The 24251-nt window shown below is 41.5% G+C and overlaps 1 protein-coding gene across 1 annotated transcript; it reads left to right on the top strand.

The window, feature by feature from the left end:
* The first annotated feature begins 3414 nt into the window (after positions 1–3414).
* LOC146007925 (uncharacterized) lies at positions 3415–8851 on the top strand. Its single transcript, XM_083146701.1, has 7 exons — positions 3415–3439; positions 4956–5107; positions 5740–5904; positions 5989–6661; positions 6738–7004; positions 7173–7298; positions 7409–8851. Exons 2-7 carry the CDS (start codon positions 4958–4960, stop codon positions 8080–8082), a joined length of 2055 nt encoding a protein of 684 aa, XP_083002827.1. The 5' UTR covers positions 3415–3439; positions 4956–4957; the 3' UTR covers positions 8083–8851.
* Positions 8852–24251: the final 15400 nt, after the last annotated feature.

Raw genomic sequence — 24251 nt, 5'->3', positions numbered from 1 at the left:
GGGAGTCACGGGCTGCTATGATGGGATGGCCGGGAGGAGAAATAAGGCTCTTGTGGATTTTTGGGATTGTGTAAAAGATGGAAGTCCAAGGAAATTTGGGTATGAGTAAAACGGCCGTGTCCTGAGAAATGAATTCCACTTGTACTGCACGTTGAAGAGTAGATTGTAAAGTTATCTTGTAGCGAGGATTAGGATTCCTAGAGATGGGAGTATATACTCATGGATCCGCTAATTGGGATTCTGTTTCTTTGTGGTAATCGGCAATGTCCTGTAAGACTATGCCTCCTCCCTTATCCGCTTTGCGGATTATAAGATTATGGTTGGATGACAGAGATTTAAGTGACATATGCTCCAGTGGAGTTAAATTGGGATGTATCTCTGGCAGCATATGCATAGTGTTATGCACCTCTTGTTCCATCAGTCTTGATTCTGGGGTTAAAAGATTGCGGTTCAAAGCTTGATGGAGCATGAAATTGTTGTAAGCATGCTGTATGGGCAAGCACTCGTCTCTTTTTTTTCCCCTCCTGGATGTTCGGCAAAACATTCCGTTAATTTAAAACTCCTTTGAAGTTTATTCTTTTCAATATGCCATTGTAAATTGTTAAATGGAACTGAAAGGACGAAAGAAAGGCCTTTATACAAAAGTTGCTCCTCACTGGGTGATAATTCACATGATGACAGGTTGAATATTATGGATTGTGGGCTAATGCCTGGGTATTGTCTCCTCTTCCGGTCACCTCTGTGTGTAAATCTGCTCGGGGACCTCCTCTTCTTTTTGATGAAATGACCCCTAAAGGGGCTGCCAATGAAGGGGTAACTTCTTAGCCTGTTTTAGAGCTAGCCATATCAGGAGAAGAATCTGTGTCAAATCTCCTTTGTGGTCTGGCCGCTTGTTCTTTGCCTGCTGATTAGAGACCCAGCGGTAAACAGTATGCTGTTCGGAGTCTAGAGTGACTTTATGCAATTTTTATTTTTTGAAATTGATGAGTTCACGTTTGTATTGTGCGACCTGAGATTGGAGTTTCTCCAACCATTTCTGGTACACATTCATTTCCAGTGTGGAAGCATGAGAGGTTGAGAAAACCGTGATTTTGCTTTGAATGCTTTCTAGTTCTTTGGTTGACTGTTCAATGACTAGTAGAATGAGGATTAACTGCACCCTTATTCAATATTGCGATCCACCTCCTACAGAATTGCAGGTCTTGCCTTCCAATGGTGGGGCAATTTTTGACCCTAAAGCCCAGAGGAACTGTTTCATTTTGTAATAGTCGCTAAGCGACAGTCTGCGGAGGTGGAAGTCAACTTCTTTCTTTTTTAACCGCAATAAGCCTCTGAATAAAATATCAGGAGCTACTGCTTCATTTTCATCATCGATACCAGCATTGTATTATATACAAAGCATTGCCTCTGCCTTGGATTCTGAATAGGAAAAAAATGTCGCCAATAGGAAACAACATGTGTGAAAACATGACTTCAGTTGAAGCTCCCTCCTCCATGTTGGATGGTAGGTGGCTATTAAAGTGCCAGGCTTAAAGTCCCAGTGCTGACCAGTGCAAAAACGTGCTCAAGAAGTGCAGACGTGTGGGCTCGCTGCTCTCACCATGCTTCGGGTTCACGTTCATAGTGGGGGTGGCGTGGGGGTGCATTTAACATTGTAAGCCCACATTAGGGTGCTTATACAATTTAAAATTGCATCGCATCGCATTGTATAATGTTTGCCATATACAATGCTATACAATTTTAACATTGTATGACATCGGGGGACATCTCGTCTTATGGCCTGCGATGCGATGGGCGCCGTGATAGTACACATGTACCGCAAAAACTTCTTCACAAAAATTTCTTACCCAATCTCTCACTTTCTGAATGTCTCATCCTATTAAATTTCCCCCAAAATATCAGTTTAGGTCTCTCCTTAATCCTGCTAGGATACACCGTTTATTAATCTGTACCAATGACAAAAGTTCAACCAGAGGTTGGTCCTGCTAATTTATAAAGCTTAACCCCATGTTGCCCTGTGAATTTATGTGTGAAGCATTGGCAGGTGAGCTTATGTCATTTCCTGGCACACTTGGTGCTTTCCATGATCTTTCTTCTCGCATCATAATAATTATCATGATTGACAGAATCACTTTGCAGTAATGAAAAGTACATAATTACTATAAGTTATAGTATCTTATAATATAGATTCAAGGTACCATGAAATCCATTCACATCCTATCACAAATCAGATTTGCTCAGCTAATAAGAAGTTAAAAATCACAATATTTAATATTAAATAAGCTATGGATATCCATCCACTTTAAAAACAAACTCATAAAACTAATCAGGATACAATATTTAGATATAGTTTATATTTATGTGTTAATTGTACATAATAAATTCCTAAATGAAGTGTATTTTATGCCATAATGCAAATTGTATTCTCTTACATTTCTTTTTTTCTGTAAATGAGGACACCAAGATAAATGCTGTAATTGTGACAGTAACTCACTAGGCCAAACCTGACATGTTTCTAATTACCTGCTAAAATTGTCGCTGTCTCCTAAAGTGCAAATTATCACCCGAAATGACAAGAATAATGAATGAGTAACTCTGATGTAATGCAACAATTAGACCTTAAAGACACTGTCTAATATGGTAATTCTGAACACCCACTCCCTGTTATTAAGTGGCTGATAATTATTTAATTATCTATGTGCCAGAATGATTTACTTCATTTATTCAGTAGTAGATGAGGGCTAAGAACAGCAAAGCTTAAGGTCACAATGTACTGTCCTGAAGATAGCTAATGTTTGTTTGTGAGTTTGTGTACCTCATATTTTCATACCCAATTAAGCAATACAAAAATCAATAAAACATTTTAGAATAAACAAATCTATTGTCAAAAGGAGCATCACAACACCAGTAATGTGAAGAAAACTGCTCAACTGTTTTTGCACATGTAAATAAGATTATTAATGTTGACAATGCAGCTTAGATAGAAAGAACTTGATATTTAAATTTATTTTTAATATAGCATAATAGCTAGTCTATATATATTAAATGAATGAAACTCATTGAAAGTCATTTGTGAGCAATAAGTACTTCAAGTTGGTTTAATACATAGGGGGGTATTCAATGTGCTCCGAAAAAAACTATTTTACGTTTAACATTATGTTTTCGTTTATTTCACATCAAGAATCCTTTTTCGCTATTTTTTTTTTCGAGGTATTCAAAGGTTTTTTTTCCGGAGACAGCAAGAAGTGAAAAAAGTGAAATGTATCGAAAAATGGGCGTGACTTTTTCGCTAAGCGAAACTTACGCGTATTGTATAAAAAGAACGTGCTGCGCAACGCATCCACCATTTTGGGATGCCGACAGTGTTGTGTCTAATGGCCGTAGTGCAGTGGATCACAGCAGCCCACTTCCACGTTCGGACCGCGTGTCTTCAAACAGAGTGAGTAATATCCTTTATTTTATTAGTTGTTTTGTACAGTATTGCTGCGCTGTTTCTATTGTTTATTTTCTTTAAAATGGAACCTACTGCTCGACAGCGTTGTCCTTGAATTTAACCACAGGTTAGGGCTTTTTAGTTTTGTCCGTTGTTAGTGAGATTTTAGCATGTCCTTTAAACGATACTCTCCTTGTGTGTGGCATGTCTTTCATATTTCCAAATTGGTTCTTTTTAGTGCTTGGTTGTTAAGGGGATAAATTCAAATTGTACTGTTATATGAGCTTTGAAGTGTGCACGGTTGGGGTGGGTCAGCATGGCCACTTTTCAAAGCTTTGCACTTTCTTGTTGGGGTACGTCTTAAGGGTGCACCCTGCCTGACCAGCAGCATTTGTTAAACTCCAGCCCCTGCGTGCCAGCCAGAATGCTTTGTGATGGAGCAGCGCTGCAGTGAATAGCAGCATTGCTGGAGGAGCTCAGTCACAGGAGGAGACGTGACTTCCTGTCACACGCAGAAAGCCCCTGTGTCTTCCTCGCAGCCATAAAGCCCATCCAGCTGACCACCTCCAACTATCTTATGAATAAAGAAATAGCTAGATGGCTCTTTTAGAGGTGTGAGGGGGCAGTCGCAGTGTGTGAGGATTTGTATGTGTATTGTGTGTTTATGTAGATGCTGCTTTGTTTATTTATGTATGTGTTGCTTGTGTGTATGTAAGGGCTATTATGTCACTGTATTTAGAGAGGTTGGTCTACAGTACATGTGGATGTATGGGCACATGTAGCTGTGTGTATACATGTGTCTGTGTACCTGAAAGTTGCAGTTTATAATTGTGGGTGTATGTGCATCTGTAGCAACTGCATGTGTATACATGTGATGTTTGTGGAAGTGTGTATAGATGGTGGTTCTTGTGCATATAACGCTGTGTGTATGGATGTGGGTGTATGTGCATATGTTGTTGTGTGTATACATGGATTTGTGTCTGTTAATGCCATATATGAATTGTGGGTGTATGTGCATATGTCCGTCCTGTTATGTGTGTACATGTGAAGTATGTTGCAGTTTCTATATATGTGGATTTTATATGTGTGTGAGTTGCTGTGTGTGCCTATGCGGGTGTGTCTGTATATTAGTCTGGCATAAACAGTAGTCATTCTAATAGAAGCGGTAATCAATCAGACTGACCTTATTTCTACAGTTATATGTCGTGCCCACATAAGTGCTGGAAATTCCCTGCTCATCTTATGACTTGTCGATCTCTATTCAAATTCCAACATAACTCATTAAGACCTTGTCCTTTTTAGACCTAAGTCAGGTCGACCTTCCAGGGAAGTTGCACTAGTGGGGACGACTTTATGACTGTACATATATAATTTCATTCTCACACATGATCCACACATCGCCTATGGGCATCTGTTATAAAGTTATTCAACTGGGTGTATTCACTGTGCAAGTTTAGCACATGGGGATCTTTTGTTGTACATTGAAACGACCATGCTCAATCATGACATTTGTATTTATTAGGAATGTCTACAGAAAGAAGTCTTTTTTCACCAGTGGATTCCTCTTCAGAAGATTCAGTGCATAAAAATACAGAACATCAAGAACTGGATGAGATGGCTTTGAAGACGACAAGCCTTGTTGGAACTAGAAAGAAAAGCAATGGAAGACATCGGGTAATTAAAATTATTTTGGGTTTATGAATATAGTATCACCAATATGTAATGATAGTCTGGATCAGTAAATATGCATTGCATTGAGTGTCACGGACAAGGCCTGTGGGTGTGCGGCTCATACTGTTGCCACCTCAGAGTGAACCCTCCTATATGATATTCCAACCCCAACAACCCTCACACCACGCCCCAATGCGATTTTAAAAATCACCATGTGTCGGTACATCAATACTAACATCCATTTATTTGTTTATGGTGATTTTATAACACGCCAATTTCTTAAAATGTTGTCCTAATATCCAACCATAATTTATTGGAAGAAATGGTATTTGGCTCTCACAAGTACAACACATTATTCGAGAAGTTGGAACAGACACAGCAGCCTTCTATAAGGCAAAACGTAGCGGTTACAGCTTGGTGTGCTTTGGTAAAACATGGGTGGGTGCTGGGTCTATAACCATTATGGTTTCTTAAACTGGGTGATCAATGAATGTCATTGGCACACATGCCTTTTATTTAGACATACAAGAAAAATTCCTGAAAGAGATAGGTAAACTAAGGGCAAATTGAACATGGCAAATAATTTTTATTATGTGCTTGTTTAAAAACAATAACACTACATCTTTTTTATACAGTCTCCTACATTGAGAAGCCCACATCGTTCCGATATTTCTACAACGGAGGAAGATTTTGAAAGATTTGAGGAGGATTGGGAGCAAAGTGCCGAATTTAGAATCTGGAGGGCGAAAGTTGAAGCATCGCGCAATAAACAAAAAGCCACCACAAGTGGACATTCGAAGGTATTTATTTTTATTTCAACCAAAGATGATTTCAATTTTGCAATGTAATGATGTTTAAATTGTAAATTCTCATTCTGTTTGCAGATGTTCCACAGCAAAAGGCAACATTTACAAAATGTTCATCACAGCCGGCCACAAAACAGTCAAGAAAAGAAGCGTCCCAATGATAGGCAGCGATCAAATATCCGTAGTCAAGAAAGCATGCAAAGTGATACAAATGAGGTTGCAAGGTTTTCTGATGACTCAGCATCTCATCATTCTTCTGGTGAAGGATCCGGTGGTGAAAATCTGAAAAAGGCTCAACGTGGCGTACGGTTCAATGAGTCCGAGAATTATGCTCTGGTGGAGGCAGTTGATAGATATTATGATATGTTGTTTGGTCCAAGGGCACCAACTACAGCTCCAAAATTGAAAAGAAAGCTGTGGAATAATATTGCCGAAAAAGTCACCTCTATATCAGGTGTTCAAAGAGATTCCAAACATTGTATCAAAAGGTATAGTGACTGCCGCAGGCAAACTAAAAAAAAAATGGGTATGCAAAGAAGACATGAGATAGGTACAGGTGGCGGACCGGAGATGAAAATAAAGTGGCTTTCCTGGGAGGAAATAATCAAGAAACGATTAAACCCAATAATGATTTATGGAGTGAAAGGAGGTGTTGACTCTAGACGAGGAGGCATTCAGGAGGAAGAGGAGAATCCTAGAAAGAAAAGAGGCAGCAGAATTAGCAATGAGAAAAATATGTCTAGTAAAAATGGTAATAATTTAATAGCATAAAATCTATGTACCAAAATGTAATGAAATGTTATTAATAATATTTTTACCTTCATTAGATGAGCGTCAACATTTAATGCAAGCGGAAAGAAGGCACAATAATTCCAGCAATCGAGTTCTTGAACGTTCGAAAGATAATGATGGCAGTGGTATGGCTGAATTGCAAAGTATACCCACATGCTTCCTTGAATCATCTGATGTAACCGACGTAACGTTTGAGGGTTTCAACAGCAGTTCCATAGATAATTATTCCGGTAACCGATCCTCAAGGGAGAGAAATTCTCAACAGATGGAATGCGAGAGTACTGTAAATCCAAAAGAAAAAGGTTAGTTTTTTTTTAAAAAATAGCTGTGTATTGCGGCATAAAACCAGTTTATAATCAAGGGATGTATTTTATTAAACAGTAATACTTTTTTGGAAATGTTATGCACTCCTTACATGAAAAGTGTGATTTATTTGTTTATAATAAATTTAATGGGAATTTTAATTACAGAAGATATGCCTATGACAAGTGGAGGACTTTCCTCCGGAATTGGTCGTTTTTTTAGGCCTGATTTAATTGAAAATTTGTCTGAGGATGGAGATGTGGAGGTGCGACAATCGGAATCAACACCTATACGTAAGTAATAATATATTTCAGCAATATCTTTGGTTTTCTACTACACTCTTCATTATTTACAAATAAAATCAAGTAATTGAATGTTCTTCAAAATTTCTCTATCCTTACAGCATCTCAAGCAAGGCAGCTTGGAAACAACGACACATCAGAAGAACCAGAATATCTGCATATCAGAGCTTTGGCAGATCAAATGCAGCGGAGACATGTTGACTTTGAAAAAGTTTTAAACAAAAGACTAGATAGCTTAGAAAACACTTTTAAAGGTTTTATAGACATAGTAAAACAGATTGATGTAAACCGCCAGAGCCAATACAAAACTACTCAGGATATACTGAATATTATAGCTGTGTCAATCAACAAATTGGTTGACAATACAACTAGCCACGCACACAGTTTAATGAAAATTTCAGATGCTAATGCACAATCAGCAAATACCTTTAATATCATGTTAGAGTGCCATCGACAAACTTCTGCCAGTACAGGGTTGATTGCTACTTCTCTGAAGTTAATTGCAGAGGACATGATTGCAAAGTCGCACAAAAAAAACATAAGTGAAAAACAAAGAAAAGCATCAGTAAACGAGAGGAAAGGGGGTGTATTTCCCACACAAAATACCTATTCCTATTCCCAAATGTACACAGGATATTCAGGCATGTTTCCAAATGTTAGAGAGCCAGATCATGCGACAACATCTTGTGTGCAACCTGAATCGTTAGCTAACGATCTGTCATTATCAGCACCTACACACGATGACGATGAAACTCAGATTTCACAGGAATTATAAAAAGTTTAAAATTACAATGTTTTCACAGTAATAACTTGTAACATCCATCTCCATCCAGATCTGACTCTGGTCTCTTTAGGAAGGAATAGGTATTTTTATTGTGAAATTGCACTTATTTAAGTTTTTATTGTTTATTATCTATAAGTTATTTTTTTCAATGCAGCAACATAGGAACCATTGTCAACACTGGCCAACCTTCTCCCCCCAGATGTGACGCACTGCACATTTGGAAGGAGCAGCGTGGTCAGTGGTGACAATGGTCATTGTTACAAACAAATGACAGTTCTGAAACTTTACCTTGTGGCGTATATCATTTGTGCTGATTTCAATGTTCCATTGTCAACACTGGCCAACCTTCTCCCCCCAGATGTGACGCACTGCACATTTGGAAGGAGCAGCGTGGTCAGTGGTGACAATGGTCATTGTTACAAACAAATGACAGTTCTGAAACTTTACCTTGTGGCGTATATCATTTGTGCTGATTTCAATGTTCCATTGTCAACACTGGCCAACCTTCTCCCCCCAGATGTGACGCACTGCACATTTGGAAGGAGCAGCGTGGTCAGTGGTGACAATGGTCATTGTTACAAACAAATGACAGTTCTGAAACTTTACCTTGTGGCGTATCTTGGTTCTCTGTTTCTCTAAACACTTTGAATATTTTCTCATTTTTTGAGCGTTTTTATATCTTTCTAACTATTTATAAATGAAACAACATCAAAGGTCATGATTCATGTCAGTCGAAAATCCAAAATTGTTCAATAAAATTTTATTGAACCAAACAACATTTCAAGAATCATTTTTCGTATACAATTATTTACATTGAACTATTATAGTATAACAATACAATTTTATGACACACGATGCAAGTGGTGTAATGCAAAGATTTTGCCATCGGTTCAACCGGTCATCAAGCACAGTGTTCTCCGTGTGGCCAGCAGTAGACATATGGACCTGCAAGGGGAAAAATTAATGGTTAGTATTGGCCCTGTTATAAACAGACATGGAACTGAGTTACACCTGGCCCACAGCGCATGCGCCCTTGGTTTGTTTGGGGTTTAACCTAGGGAATGGGTCTTCAAGCTGTGGCCCTCCATCAGGAGTGCCACAGATTGAACACCAGTGGTGCGGGGGCACATGAATGAGCTACTTACCAATTTCACACAGCAGCTGAGAAGTGGGGCCTGTCTCTGGCACTTGGGAATGAAGTGGATGTGGCGTCAAGGCAGACAGCAAACTGCAAAGGGATGTTTGCGGAGGCAGCAGGAGACGTAAGGACCTGCAGGGGGAAACATGAATGGGAACATAGAGAGATGGTCAGTAGTGGCCCTGTTGCAGACGGACATGGCACCGAGTTACACCTGGCCCACAGCGCATGCGCCCTTGGTTTGTTTGGGGTTTAACCTAGGGAATGGGTCTTCAACCTGTGGCCCTCCATCAGGAGTGCCACAGATTGAACACCAGTGGTGCGGGGGCACATGAATGAGCTACTTACCAATTTCACACAGCAGCTGAGAAGTGGGGCCTGTCTCTGGCACTTGGGAATGACCTGGATGTGGCGTCAAGGCAGACATCAAACTGCAAAGGGATGTTTGCAGAGGCAGCAGGAGACATAAGGACCTGCAGGGGGAAACATGAATGGGAACATAGCGTGCTGGTCAGTAGTGGCCCTGTTGCAGACGGACATGGCACCGAGTTACACCTGGCAGTTTGCTACTTACATCCATTGCAAATGAACCCCAATAATTTTGTGATGCAGACTCTTTGCAAATATAACCATTATTATATCGAAAATAAACTTTGAATCAACAACTCCAAAAAACACAGAAAACTTCAAGCCGAACAAGGCCAACAAGAACCAACTAGGCCAACAAGAACCAACATGGATCAACTCTGTAATTAGAAAGGGATAAAGTATATCGTTAAAAAAATATTCAGGGACTTGTTCAGAAACATGGCACACAATCTGGTGTGTTGCAACTCCATAATCGCATCACATCGCATGTAACAAATTTATATGCACTGCGATGCAATGTGATGGTCCAGATTTTTCAAAGGGTTGTATGGGAAGTAAGCTTTGCAAATCCCCACTATCCAACAAGGCATTCAGTTGGATCTAAACCTGGGACAAGCGTCAAGAGGCACCCACCCAGATCGGGGACATGATCAGCTATCCACGCAAGGGGATGCTGATTAGTTAAAAACAAAACAACGTCCCCTTGCAGGGCTCGCTGTGCTTGCCTCGTTGGGCCACGGAGGGTCACTACCCTTGGCACAGGTTTCTATCCACCGCCATGCGTAGTTAAATATTGTACAAATTGAATACCACGGAAAAATCAGTTCCATTGCATCACATTACAAACACCAAATATATATATGTAAAGTCCATGTGCATTTACATGTAAAGAACTAATGTGTGCTATACACACATGTCCCAATACGATAGCAATCGTTAAAACAATAATATTACAAGGTCTGTCAACCATACAGACATGTGTGTATATACATATGTATCGTTAATGATACGGATCATGATATATAGAGATATCTGTTTAAACGAAAAAAAAAACACAGAAATACTCACATGCGAAAAAAGTATTGATCAGATTTCTTCTGGTTTCTGCTCCTTCGTCCATGCCCACAGGTAAGACTGAAGAAAGATCCCCATGCTGGTTAACACTAGCACGAATATTCACCGGCAAACGTCTTGCGACACATATATTATGCAGAATGCAACATGCATTAATAATACCGCAGACTTTTCCCGGAGAATATAAGAGGCTACCACCGGAGATGTCTAAACATCTAAACCGGCTCTTAAGTACACCGAAGGTCCTTTCAATTACACCCCTCGATGCAATGTGTAACTCCTGGTACCTTTTTTCAGCATCACCTACAGGATTAAGCAATGGGGTCAACAGCCACGGTTTATTCGGATAACCCGCATCACCTAAAATATCAATAAAAAGTTGTAACATATTTGCTAAAAAATCATGCGTTATAAAATATATATATATATAGATTACATACCTAACAACCAGCCATCTGGCATTCTTCCTTCCTCAAAATCACGGAAAATAGATGACTGGCTTAAAACGAAGGAGTCGTGGGTCGACCCAGGAAAACCCACACAGATGTCCAATAACCGCATTGTGGAATCACACACCATCTGGACATTCAGGGAATGGAAGTGTTTTCGATTCCGATAACATTCTTCCGATTCCCTGGGAGGTGTGAGTTGCACATGGGTGCAGTCAATCGCGCCCAGCACATTGGGGAATCTCCATTTTTGAAAGAAGCCAAATTTGATCTCATTACATTCGCTGTCAGTGTCTGGAAATTTTATAACCTGGGCCGTTAATTTACGGAAAGCTTTAATGACCTGAGATAAACAGCGAGACATCGTTGGCTGGGAAAAACCGCATGTCTGGGATAAAGTTGGCTGGAAGGTGCCAGACGCAAAAAATTGCAATGCAGCCAGCAGTTTCTGGAAACCGCTGACTGCATGGTTTGACCGTACCCGGGGCTCAAGGTCAGCTTCCAACAGATCGTACAGCGAATATATATCCTGAGACGACAAGCGAAAGGTACCAATCACTTCCGTCTCAGAGAGACCATCCAGTACACGCCTAGTACGATACTGGCGTGGACGTGGAATTGAAACACGCACTGACTCACCAGAAGGAGTAAGATGCTGACCACGATGCTGATATCCACGACCCTGAACAGGACACCGATAGCCACTTGCCAAACGACGACGTCGACAGCGCATCAGGTATGTTGACACGATCATGAACATAACAAGCAAGTCAGCAAAATAATCCATTCTTGCAGACAGTGATAAAAAAGTAAGGATTTTTTATCCAAAAACGCAAATTGACCTATAAAAACGCTTCCAAATACAGCTGACTGCACAAGGCTGCTACTCCATGAAATCCCAAACGCAGGAGTGAGGAGGTGTGGTGAGGTGCATGATGGGAGAAAAGAAAGGCATGCTGGGAAGTGAATTGTAATAAAACAACTAATATTTCACACAAATAACCCAAAAAAAACAATAAGGGCAAACAATCCTTCATATATTTTATGCAGGAGATCAAACGAGCCATTACTTAACAAAATACAGAGTTCAATGTATTAATTCATCACCCGTCACATGGTGAAAGGAAAATTGAGAAGAAGAGCATACACGCGGAAACATTCATATCGGTATCATATCATTGAATATGTCTGAGTGAAAAGTCGAAAAAAAAGGAGAAAAAAAAGTGAAAAAGTGGAAATATCGCTAACGAATCAAACGAAAATGCATCGTGAAAAAAAACATTTCACTTACTCGAAAAATTACTAGATTGAATAGCTGGGGACTCTTCCATGTGAAAAAGTGAAAAAAAAAATGAGAAAAAATCCGTTTCGATACAGATTGAATACCCCCCATAGTGTGAAATAAGATGAAATTATTACAACTTTTATTTATGGAAAGAGAGATGCATTGTTTGATCCTCATAGTGATACTGTCTGCAAGTCTGAGATAGTGTCCAGCACTTCATGAGCAGGAGGGTATCAAAAGATGCCAAACTGCTGTGTTCAATTACCTCCAGCAGTTTCCAAATGACTCCCTGAGCAAATATCTTGTAAACTGAGGGTAAAGGACGTTGCACAGCCGTGGCAGCAGGGTACAGACACCTGCATCTGTGGCAGCTGGACTGGATGTCTGAGCAGTGCTGGGGGGCACAAACTACAGTGGTGGCTCCAGCTCTGCTGTGGTGGGGATTGGTGATAAGACACTGGTTGGATTGAAAGATAGGTGAGCTAGCCTGCAGAGGGGCTTTTCTCTATCTTCTCTTTGCTACTGCTGGTATTTAGTCTCTTCACAGCTTGTTTGCAAGTTTAACTTTCCTATGTTGTTAACCTTCCTAGGATGAGACTTGGGCATTTGATATGGGTCAAAAAACACCTGAACACCCTAGGAAGATTAAAGACAGGCTGAGAAAAGTCTCAAAAGACCGAAGCAACAGGAGAAAAGTGGCTCATTCCAAAAGGCTGTCTCTGCGGAAACAGCAGCTTTTCAGAAGTGATAAGTACTGTATAGGCATATACTATACTATATAAGCATGGGCACATTATTATAATGAACAGGGTCCTTATATATTACTGTGTGACACCACCCATTATATCAGGAGAGGTATATCAAATAATTACCCCTTATGTTACATAGTTTAGGAATAGCTATTTTGTATATGAAAAAGTGGTACTTATGTAGTATCTGGGCGCCCGATTTTTTGATTGTATGCCTTAAGTTAAGGCATACAATCAGATGCGATGCGATATCGCATCGCATCGCATGCGATGCGATGCGATGACCCGATTTTTCCATAGGATTCAATGTTAAAATGGACTGAGTCCATTTTAACATGGAATTCAATGGGAAAAGGGGTCCTTTTCATACCCCTACTATCCAAGTGGGCATGGAGTTGGATATAAACCTGTGGCGAGCCACAGTCTATGTTAAACTGGACTCAGACCATTTTAACATTGAATCCTATGGAAAAATCGGGTCCATCGCATTGCATCCGATTTGGTCGCATGCGATGCGATGCGATGTGCCCGATCCGACCCGATTTCTAAATCGGGCGCCCAGATACTACATAAGTACTGAAAAAGTAGATCCTTATTTCCATACTTTTCCATGTACAGGTTGAGTATCCCGTATCCGAGTATCCGTTATCCGAATTATTCCGAAAACCATACATTCCAGAAAGTGAAAAAAAAAAAAATTTTTGCTAAAAACTCACTGGGGACATTTGTAACAGCCCTACTGAGGACATGATATGTAACTGGCACTATATATGTACAAGAAAATGATTGCTTGGCATTCAAATTCAATATCTGAGATAGTACACAAATTTTGTTTCATGTTTTGAAACCTTCTTTTTGAACAAATAAAATATTTTTGTGTGTATTTTATGTGGTAATAAAATATATTTGTGTGTATTTTATGTGTTTATACAGCATACATGCAAGATACTTCAAAATACATAATTAAAATATTAAAATATTCCGAAATACGGAATAATCCGTTATCCAAAATCCTCCTTGTCCCGAGCATTTTGGATACGGGATACTCAACCTGTATTAGAAACATAGAAACATAGAATTTGACGGCAGATAAGAACCATTTGGCCCATCTAGTCTGCCCCTTTTTTTACCCTTCAGGTAAACTCAACCCTTTTTAATCCTTATTTCTTTGTAAGGATATTCATATGCCTATCCCAAACATGTTTAAATTGTTCTACTGTCTTAGCCTCTACCACCTCTGATGGGAGGCTATTCCACTTATCCACTACCCTTTCTGTGAAGTAATTCTTTCTAACATTTCCCCTGAACCTACCTCCCTCCAGTTTCAGTGCATGTCCTCGTGTTTTATTACTTGTTTTCCTTTGAAGAAAATTTCCCACCTGTACTATGTTAAAACCCTTGATATATTTGAAGATTTCTATCATGTCCCCCCTTTCCCTTCTCTGCTCCAAACTATACATGTTAAGATCTTGTAGTCTATCCAGGTAAGTTTTGTGATGTAGGCCATGCACCATTTTAGTTGCCCTTCTTTGTACACTCTCCAAAGTATTTATATCCTTCTGAAGATATGGGGTGACATTTATTAGAGGTCGATGATTTGTTTTTGGCGATTTTTATCGCAAAAACGGCCGTTTTTTCATTTTTTTCCCAAATAGATTTTTTAATGGGTGGCGATTTGCGGCATAAATCGCACTTTTTGCCGCGAAATCGCACTTTCTGAAAGTGTGATTTTTTTTTAACTCCGGAATTCGCATCCAGATGTTTTCCCCATTGAAAAAGATACAAATCGCATTTTTAATGAGATTCGAATTTGGAAATCGCCAACAAAAATGGTCTAAAGTGCCCCAAAAAAATTGACCTGATCCTGACTGGCGATTTTGTCAGAAAAATGGCGATTTTGTCAGAACCATGCACAGATCATTGTGATCTGTGTATGGTTCTTTGGTAAAATATGTGTAAAAGTTTTTAAAAAAATTGGCGCGAGGACCCCCCTCCTGTACATAACCAGCCCCGGGCTCATTGAGCCGGACCTGGTTCCAAAAATACGGGGGACAAAAAGCGTAGGGGTCCCCCGTATTTCTGAAACCAGCCCCGGACTCTTGGACCGGTCCTGGTTCCAAAAATACGGGGGACAAAAAATCTGGGGGTCCCCCATATTTTGAAACCAGCACCGGGCTCCAACAGCCCGCAGTGTCATGCCACAGCCGGGGGACACTTTTTACACAAGGTCCCCCGGCCGTACCATGAGCACCTTTGCTGGTCAGCTTTGGACGGGGTACCTGGAGGAGTGGGGACCCCCCCAATAAAGGGGTCCCCCCCAGGCTTCACCCGTCCAGAGCTGAAGCCCGGGGCTGTCACCGGCGTCCCTGGCCATTGGACGCCGGCCTGATAGTGTTAAAATCACATTCCTAACATTACTTAATACAGGAGAACTAAAGCACACACACAGAAAAGTAGAACTTTAATACACATCCACACACACCTCACTTTTACACCGCTATACATACCGATCCAGGATCCAGCGCTGGTCTCTCTGCAGCAGAGCCAGACAGCCCGCACTGACAGCGGGCTGACCGGCTTCCTCCGATGCAGCTAACAGCTTCTGTCGCGCTGTCCCAGCGCGACACAGGCTGAGAGCATCTCCAACTTATGTGTCTCCATGGAGACGCATAGCTCAGCCAATCAGGACTGAGCTATGCATCTCCATGGAGACGCAACGGCCAATCACGCTCTCAGCCTGTGTCGCGCTGGGACAGCGCGACAGAAGCTGTTAGCTGCATCGGAGGAAGCCGGTCAGCCCGCTGTCAGTGCGGGCTGTCCGGCTCTGCTGCAGAGAGACCAGCGCTGGATCCTGGATCGGTATGTATAGCGGTGTAAAAGTGAGGTGTGTGTGGATGTGTATTAAAGTTCTACTTTTCTGTGTGTGTGCTTTATTTTAACATTCTTTTTACAGGTGGACTACAGGTCCCAGAGGGCCCATTAATGCCCCGCATTCTGGGACTTGTGGTTCCCCAAGTCCCAGCCTGCAGGGGAGGTCTGCTGGAACTTGTAGTTCTCCTGTATTAAGTAATGTTAGGAATGTGATTTTAACACTATCAGGTGACAGCCCCGGGCTTCAGCCCTGGACGGGTGAAGCCTGGGGGGGGGACCCCTTTATTGGGGGGGTCCCCACTCCTCCAGGTACCCCGTCCAAGGCTGACCAGCCACGGTGCTCATGGTACGGCCGGGGGACCTTGTGTAAAAAGTGTCCCCTGGCTGTGGCATGACACTGCGGGCTGTTGGAGCCCGGTGCTGGTTTCAAAATACGGGGGACCCCCAGATTTTTTGTCCCCCGTATTTTTGGAACCAGGACCGGTCCAAGAGTCCGGGGGTGGTTTCAGATATACGGGGGACCCCTACGCTTTTTGTCCCCCGTATTTTTGGAACCAGGTCCGGCTCAATGAGCCCGGGGCTGGTTATGTACAGGAGGGGGGACCTCACACCATTTTTTTTTTCATGACTAAAAAAATCGCACTTTCCATCCCGAAAATCGCCCTACATCGCACTTTCTCGCACACCTCATTAAATATTCGATTTCTGGAAAAAAATGCGATTTAAAAAAACGGCGATACAGGGCGATTTGTGCAAAAATCGCATTTTCGGTAAAACGGTAAACACAATAAATCTCGCCCATGGTCTCCAGAACTGGACACAGTATTCCAGATGAGGTCGTACCAATGACCTATAAAGTGGCATTATTACGTCTTTTTTTCTGCTACTGATTCCTCTCCCTATGCAACCAAGCATCTGACTAGCCTTCACTGGGATGTTTCCATAAATTAATAATACAATATACAGTCCATCTTTAAATGAGAATGTACCAATGTAATTGTTTTGGTTTTGGATCTGTATTAACTTACTGGCCTTGGTTTTCAATCTTTATTTGAAAAAAACAATTCCTCAGATAGTGAGCTCACTATCTGAGGAAGCCGCCGATTCCCTACGGAGGTGGGGAAACGCATCATTTATCACTATTTTCTTGCTAAGCGACCATCCTCTTCTGAGATACACAGGGATCCCCTTTAGACCTACAGGCATCATACACCCTGTTACACCAGATTTCTGCTGATCCAACTTCACTGAGCTCTGGGAGCCAGTAACATTGGACTGCTGCTATAACAGCCAATGGGAAGAATCTACATGTGAATCACCACAAGCAGGTATAGGGAGGGTTTTTCCCTGTTTAACTTTTTATTGAATTGTGTCTGGCCAGACAAGGGAATAGAGAGGGCATTCCTCTATTACCCTTAAAGTGGACATAACCATCTATTCTACACTCCCCAACAGGAGAGTAGAGTACTTGGGATGCTAACCATTTCCTATATAGTCCTCCTAACAACCAATCCAGCTGGGGTAACAATTAACAAAATTAGTCAGAAAACAACCTCCACAATTTGAAAATAATTTTAGTCATTAATACAACTAACATATAGGATTGTCGGTTTTTATGTAACATCATATGTGTGTGTGTGTTTAATATATGTATATCATTTTTCCTGGTACATGTGTCCTAGCACGGCGCCTATTAACATACGTATGCTAGTGTAGGGAAATTGCATCGCATCGCATGTCCCATTTTAGTGCCATGCGATGCGATCTCAGTAGTTAATATGGTGTAGGACATTAGGCAGTTAGCGTAGCTGTGCTGTCAGAATAAGCATAGGCTGCACAAATAGCGTAGTCAGTTAGAATGATTGTAGTGTTCCCGCTCTCCCTGTCAGGTTTGAGTCTGAGGTGAATAACTGACAGTAATGGCTGCATCAGGGAGAGCAGAAAACGCGACAGAAGTGACAGTGATGGCTGGTGAACCTGTGACCATGTTCACCTTGCCAAACAAAGAGGAGGAGGCTGTTCTATTTTTCCAGCACCACAATTTGCTTCCTGTTACACAAAATTGTGCACCCTATGCGGCTATCGATGAAAGAATACATGTGGCACTGCCACATTAAAGCCTGTCGCAAGAAGGTGAGCCTCAGAGCGGCGTACTGGTTCCCGGGGTGCCATTTATCCTTCCTGACACTGGTCCGCTTCATATATTCCTGGGCTGAGGAGCTGAAAACAGTATCTTATTGTGAGCCAAGAAAACAACAGTGCAGTACAATAATTTAATGCCTTAGGCCTGCACTGTGGACCTTATTTCACAGCCCCAACGGTGTACTATTCTTCTAATCCAGCCAATCATAGCCGATCATCAGCATTATTTCTCTTGCCTCATCCTGCCCACATTAACACCATCTAGTGATTGCTCTGGCCACAATGATCACTGTAGTCATCCAGAACTGCCCCTTCTCCTGAATACAGTAGCTCCATCTGGAACAACCAGACACAGTCTTTCTAGGCTCAACAAACTGATTTGCCTACCCCAAATGGAGCCTTGGACTCCCCAACGCCAAGTGCTGGTAGGATTATGGTCCCCTAATTACAGCTATGCTTTACCATCATTTCTGCACTGCCTGACACTGCTATACTGTAATAATTATCCCATGGTACTGTGAATCCAAAACATGGATATCTGATGCTGGGAGAATGATGTTTCGCCTCATTTTGGAATCAGACACAAGATGGAAATACCGAGCCAGGGTTTGAATCTACCTGTAATGCAAAATTTGGGTTGGTTCAGTTAACAGAAAAAAAATTCTATTTCAAATGCACAAAAAATTATAATTTACTGTGTTTTTTTCTGAGACATGCAGATATATGATGCTGCAATACCATATAACGCAGATAAAATAGAAAATTGGGTACTTGTGAGTTATCTGGACGCCCGATTTTTTGATTGTATGCCTTAAGTTAAGGCATACAATCAGATACGATGCGATGCGATATCGCATCGCATCGCATCGCATCGCATGCGACCATCGGATGCGATGACCCGATTTTTCCATAGGAATCAATGTTAAAATGATTCCTATGGAAAAAGGGGTCCTTTTCATACCCCTACTATCCAAGTGGGCATGGAGTTGGATATAAACCTGTGGCGAGCGTAGCGAGCCACCGAGCCCGAAGCGTGGCGAGCGAAGCGAGCCCCGCGAGGGGACGGTATTCCGTGTCCCCTCGCGGGGCTCGCTACGCTCGCCACGCTTCGGGCTCGGTGGCTCGCTACGCTCGCCACAGGTTTATATCCAACTCCATGCCCACTTGGATAGTAGGGGTATGAAAAGGACCCCTTTTTCCCATTGAATTCCATGTTAAAATGGACTCAGTCCATTTTAACATTGATTCCTATGGAAAAATCGGGTCATCGCATCGCATCGCATCGCATCCGATGGTCGCATGCGATGCGATGCGATGTGCCCGATCCGACCCGATTTTGAAATCGGGCGTCCGGATTACTCACAAGTACCGAAAATTGTTATTTAATAATATAAATTAGCAAGTGGAAAAATATATTATTCGTTTAATTTATTTTTATTGTACACAAACTAGATTTTAACAAAAGGACTTTTCACGAACAATATTCTTTCAAGGAAATCATAACAAAGTCAGGTTCAAATGATGTCAAGTCGAAATACATCCAATATGTCAATGGTGACACTGTCGACATTTTTACTGTAGGCAGCACTATGCCAGTACCATAGGGGGAAATTTACTATAGAAAATTTTTAAAAAATAGGTGTATTTGTATCCAGAAATACACTTATTTTTGACATTTACTATCCCGAAAATACGGCAATTCGTATTCATATTGATAGCACATCAATACGACTACGAATTGCCGTATTTTCAGGATAGTAAATGTCAAAAATAAGTGTATTTCTGGATAGAAATACACCTATTTTTTTACAAATTTCCATTAGTAAATTTCCCCCATAATGTCAACTCAATTAAATTGCTGCTTAAAGCATTCTAACAGTGTCAGCAGTTACAGTACAACATTTAAATATGGAGCTGTACATTTCCAAATGACTGCCTTTACAAATTACCCTTTTGACTGTATTGTATTAGTGATATACAGATGGGTCCCTCTTCTGCTTACACTCAATATGTAGTCATTGTGGTAAGCCAATGGCAGCAAAGGTGTCCATGATCAGGAACGTGCATGCACAACAGGTAATGGTTGCGGGTGCAGCTATGCAGCAGCACAACACAACTAGCCTTGCACATGATGTGTGCATACGCATCACATTTAGAATGAACAAGCACACATCTGTATGTCATTTAAACTAGAAATGCATTTAAAGCTTAAACTTGTAATTCTGACTTGTAAAGGGTTAACATTTGGAACGAGGTGTCCATTAAAATAAAAAGATAACCTTGCTTTTTAACAGGTGATCTTCATAATAAGGTACATCAACTGACAGTTATATAATATATAAGGGAACATGTTCTAAATGAGTCATGTTGTACAAATGGACAGGTCTTCCATCATAACTATAAAAAGAACAGGTGACATGTGAAACAGAAATCATGATGATGATGACAACTAACAGTGATGATTGACTGAGTCACATGTCGCTATTAGTGAAAAAAATCATTAACAATTTGGGTTGACAGTGACAACAATAGAAGACATTCCGAATCAGTTTTAGGAATCAAATTCAGCTACTTGGTCACGAAATGTATAGTAACATTTGTGATTGGGCCACAAAATATATATTTTCCACAATTTAAAACAGAAATTACTATGATGGTCAAATGATTCATTGGAGTAGCATGTTTATTAAATAAATGTATTTATTATTAAGATTTTCATGCGTACAAGTAAAAGTTATTTGAAAGGGTTTACAGTTATACAATATACATAATAAACAATAGTCTAAAGAAATTCAATTCTTATATATTTTTCTAACTTTAAAAACAATTATCATAAATCTACTAATGGATACGCTTAAACCCTGTTAAAATAGAAAACAATATTACCCAATAAAATGGACCATTTAACCAAAACACAATAACATTTTGTGCAGCAACTGGCTCCTGTCAGTGGGGACCTAATTAAGTTGATCATTGATCAGCGAATTAGCAGATTAAGCGATTATCAAATGACTGCATGCATATCCAACAAGTCACGCATGCGCGGTTCCAAATAGTGACAGATGCTGCGTATGGAACGTTATTTCAAAGCAGCTGGAGGTTGACTGGGAGGAAGTCGGCCTTTGGGGTGGGCATATTCCATTTTCAGGGGGATTTATGACCGTAGCGCTGGCCTTGATCAGCCTGTCACAGTCGCAGAATTGTGGAATGTCAGAATTGTCAGGAATGTCAGGCACTTTTTATCTTTTCAGGTTATTTTATTTATTTATTTATTTATTTACAGTTTCGGTACTTGTTTCCTATCTGGGCGCCCACTAAGTAAATTGAGCACCATGCTATTCTCCGTAGTGAAATCTGATCGCATCGCATCGTACACATACACGATATTGAACGATGCGATGCGATGCGATCCGATTCGATTTCCCATAGGAAACAATGTTAAATGGCTCAATTTAGCCAAATTATCATAGGAACAATAGTAAATGGGCCAAAAACACCCCTGAACATTGAAATGTCCCCCCAAAAGTAGTTGACGCCACCCCGCCATCAACGTGAACCCGAAGCGTGGCGAGCGCAGCGAGCCCGCGAGGGGCGGCGGTACGCGTCCTCCGACCTTTTCATGCCCTACTATCCACTAGGGCGTGGAGTGAGAATAGAATAGTGTGGCGAGCGCAGCGAGCCACCGAGCCCGAAGCGTGGCGAGCGCAGCGAGCCCCGCGAGGGGACGCGGATACCTTCACAGGTAAACGCGTCCCTTTGCGGGCTTCCCAGGTGTCCGCGTCGCCATGGACACCTGGGAAGCCCGCGAGGGGACGCGTATAACTGTGAAGGTATCCGCGTCCCCTCGCGGGGCTCGCTGCGCTCGCCACGCTTCGGGCTCGGTGGCTCGCTGCGCTCGCCACACTATTCTATTCTCACTCCACGCCCTAGTGGATAGTAGGGCATGAAAAGGTCGGAGGACGCGTACCGCCGCCCCTCGCGGGCTCGCTGCGCTCGCCACGCTTCGGGTTCACGTTGATGGCGGGGTGGCGTCAACTACTTTTGGGGGGACATTTCAATGTTCAGGGGTGTTTTTGGCCCATTTACTATTGTTCCTATGATAATTTGGCTAAATTGAGCCATTTAACATTGTTTCCTATGGGAAATCGGATCGCATCGCATCGCATCGCATCGCATCGTTCAATATCGTGTATGTGTACGATGCGATGCGATCCGATTTCAGTACGGTGCCGTACGTAGAAAACCTGGGCGCCCAGATAGGAAACAAGTACCACAGTTTCTTATATAGCGCAGCAGATTCCATTGTGCTTTACAATTGTAAACAGAGATTAAACAAACTGGGTAACAACAGGCAGACTTGGAGGTAGGAGGGCCCTGCTGCAAGCTTGCAATCTATAGGGATATATGAGGGAACACAAGGACAGGCACCAGTAATAGCATAGCTTGTAGGTCCAGAAGGGAAGCTATATAATACATAAGTGCCTCAGAGGGTTATGCATATGGAACTTAAATACATATGATACACTTGACTGAATAGGTGAGTTTTCAGGGATCTCTTGAAAGTTTGGAGGCTAGTGGAGAGTCTTATTGGGCATGCAAGGGCATTCCATAGGGTGGGAGCAGCCCCATGAAAATCCTGTAATAGTGAATGGGAGCTGGTGATCTGTGCAGAAGAAAGACGCAGATCTTGTGCAGAAAGGACTGGTCGGGATGGGAGATTTTTTGTGATAAGTAAAGGGAAAAAAGTTGGTGCAGTATGGTTAATAGCTTTATATGCTAGCAGAAGGGTTTTATATTGAATATGGTAAAACACAGGTAACCAATGGAGGGACTGGCAGAGCGGATCAGCAGACAATGAGCATCTTGCTAGGAAGATCAGCCTAGCAGCAGCATTTTGAATGGATTGCAGTGGCGAGAGTTTATTCTTGGAAAGACCAGTTAGGAGACTATTGCAATAATCAATGCGTGATATAATGAGTGCATGTATAAGAGATTTAGTAGTGTCATGTGTGAGATAGGGTCATATTTTGAATATGTTTTTTAGATGCATGTAACATGATTTGGTGACAGATTGAATGTGGGAAACAAAGGACAGTTCAGAGTCGAGGATGACCCCTAGGCAACGAGCTTGTGGAGTAGGGTAGATTGTCAAGTTGTCAACAGTGACGGAGATATCAGGATGGTAACTGTTCTTAGCTGATGGGAATATAAGTAATTCCGTTTTGGGAATATTGAGTTTGAGGTGTCGAGAAGACATCCAAGATGAGATGGCAGAGAGGCATTCAGAGACTCGGCCCAAAAACACTGGTGACAACTCTGGGGTTGATAGATAGATTTGAGTATCATCCGCATATAAATGATACTGAAATCCAAAAGAGCTGATGAGTTTGCCAAGAGATGATGTATAGATTATGAGGTATAGATTAAGAAAAGCAGAGGACCTAAGACTGAGCCTTGCGGAACTCCGACTGACAGAGCTAGTGAAGAGGAGGTAGAGTCAGAGAAGCAAACACTGAAAGAGTGATTAGATAGGTAAGATGTGAACCAGAAAAGGGCTGTATCATTAAGACCTAGGGAATGCAGTGTTTGTATGAGAAGAGTATGATCAACAGTGTCAAACGCAACAGAAAGATCTAGAAGAATAAGTAGAGAGTAATGGCCTTTAGACTTAGCAGTTACCAGATCATTCACCAGTTTAGTCAGTGCTGTCTCAGGGGAGTGTTGGGAACGAAAGCCTGACTGAAGTGGGTCTAATAGGACGTGAGAGTTAAGAAAGTGTGTGAGGCGAGCATAGACAAGTCTATTGAGTAGCTTGGAGAGGCATGGGAGCTGAGAGATAGGACGATAGAAAGAGAGAGGGTTAGGGTCAGAATTGTTTTTTTTCAGAATGAGAGTAATCACTGCATGTTTGAGTAAAGAAGGAAAAGTACCAGTAGCAAGAGAGAGATTGCAGATTTTAGTTAAGGTTGGGACAAGCACAGGAGACAGAGTTTTAATGACTTGTGCAGGTATAGGATCAAGAGGTGATGTAGTAGAGTAGGAGGATTGAAGAAGAGTGTGGAAACTTCCTTTTCATTTGTGAG

Source organism: Crinia signifera, chromosome 1 (assembly GCF_055691185.1).
Source record: "Crinia signifera chromosome 1, ASM5569118v1, whole genome shotgun sequence".
Lineage (NCBI taxonomy): Eukaryota > Metazoa > Chordata > Amphibia > Anura > Myobatrachidae > Crinia > Crinia signifera.
Note: the sequence above shows the minus strand (reverse complement) of the source record. Positions and strands in the feature narration are given on the sequence as shown.

Coding starts and splice junctions, on each gene's coding strand:
- LOC146007925 (XM_083146701.1), top strand. CDS start 4,958: ATGTCTACAGAAAGAAGTCTTTTTTCACCAGTGGATTCCTCTTCAGAA. Junction 5,108..5,739: donor AAAGCAATGGAAGACATCGG/GTAATTAAAATT, acceptor TTTTTTATACAG/TCTCCTACATTGAGAAGCCC. Junction 6,662..6,737: donor AAATATGTCTAGTAAAAATG/GTAATAATTTAA, acceptor TACCTTCATTAG/ATGAGCGTCAACATTTAATG.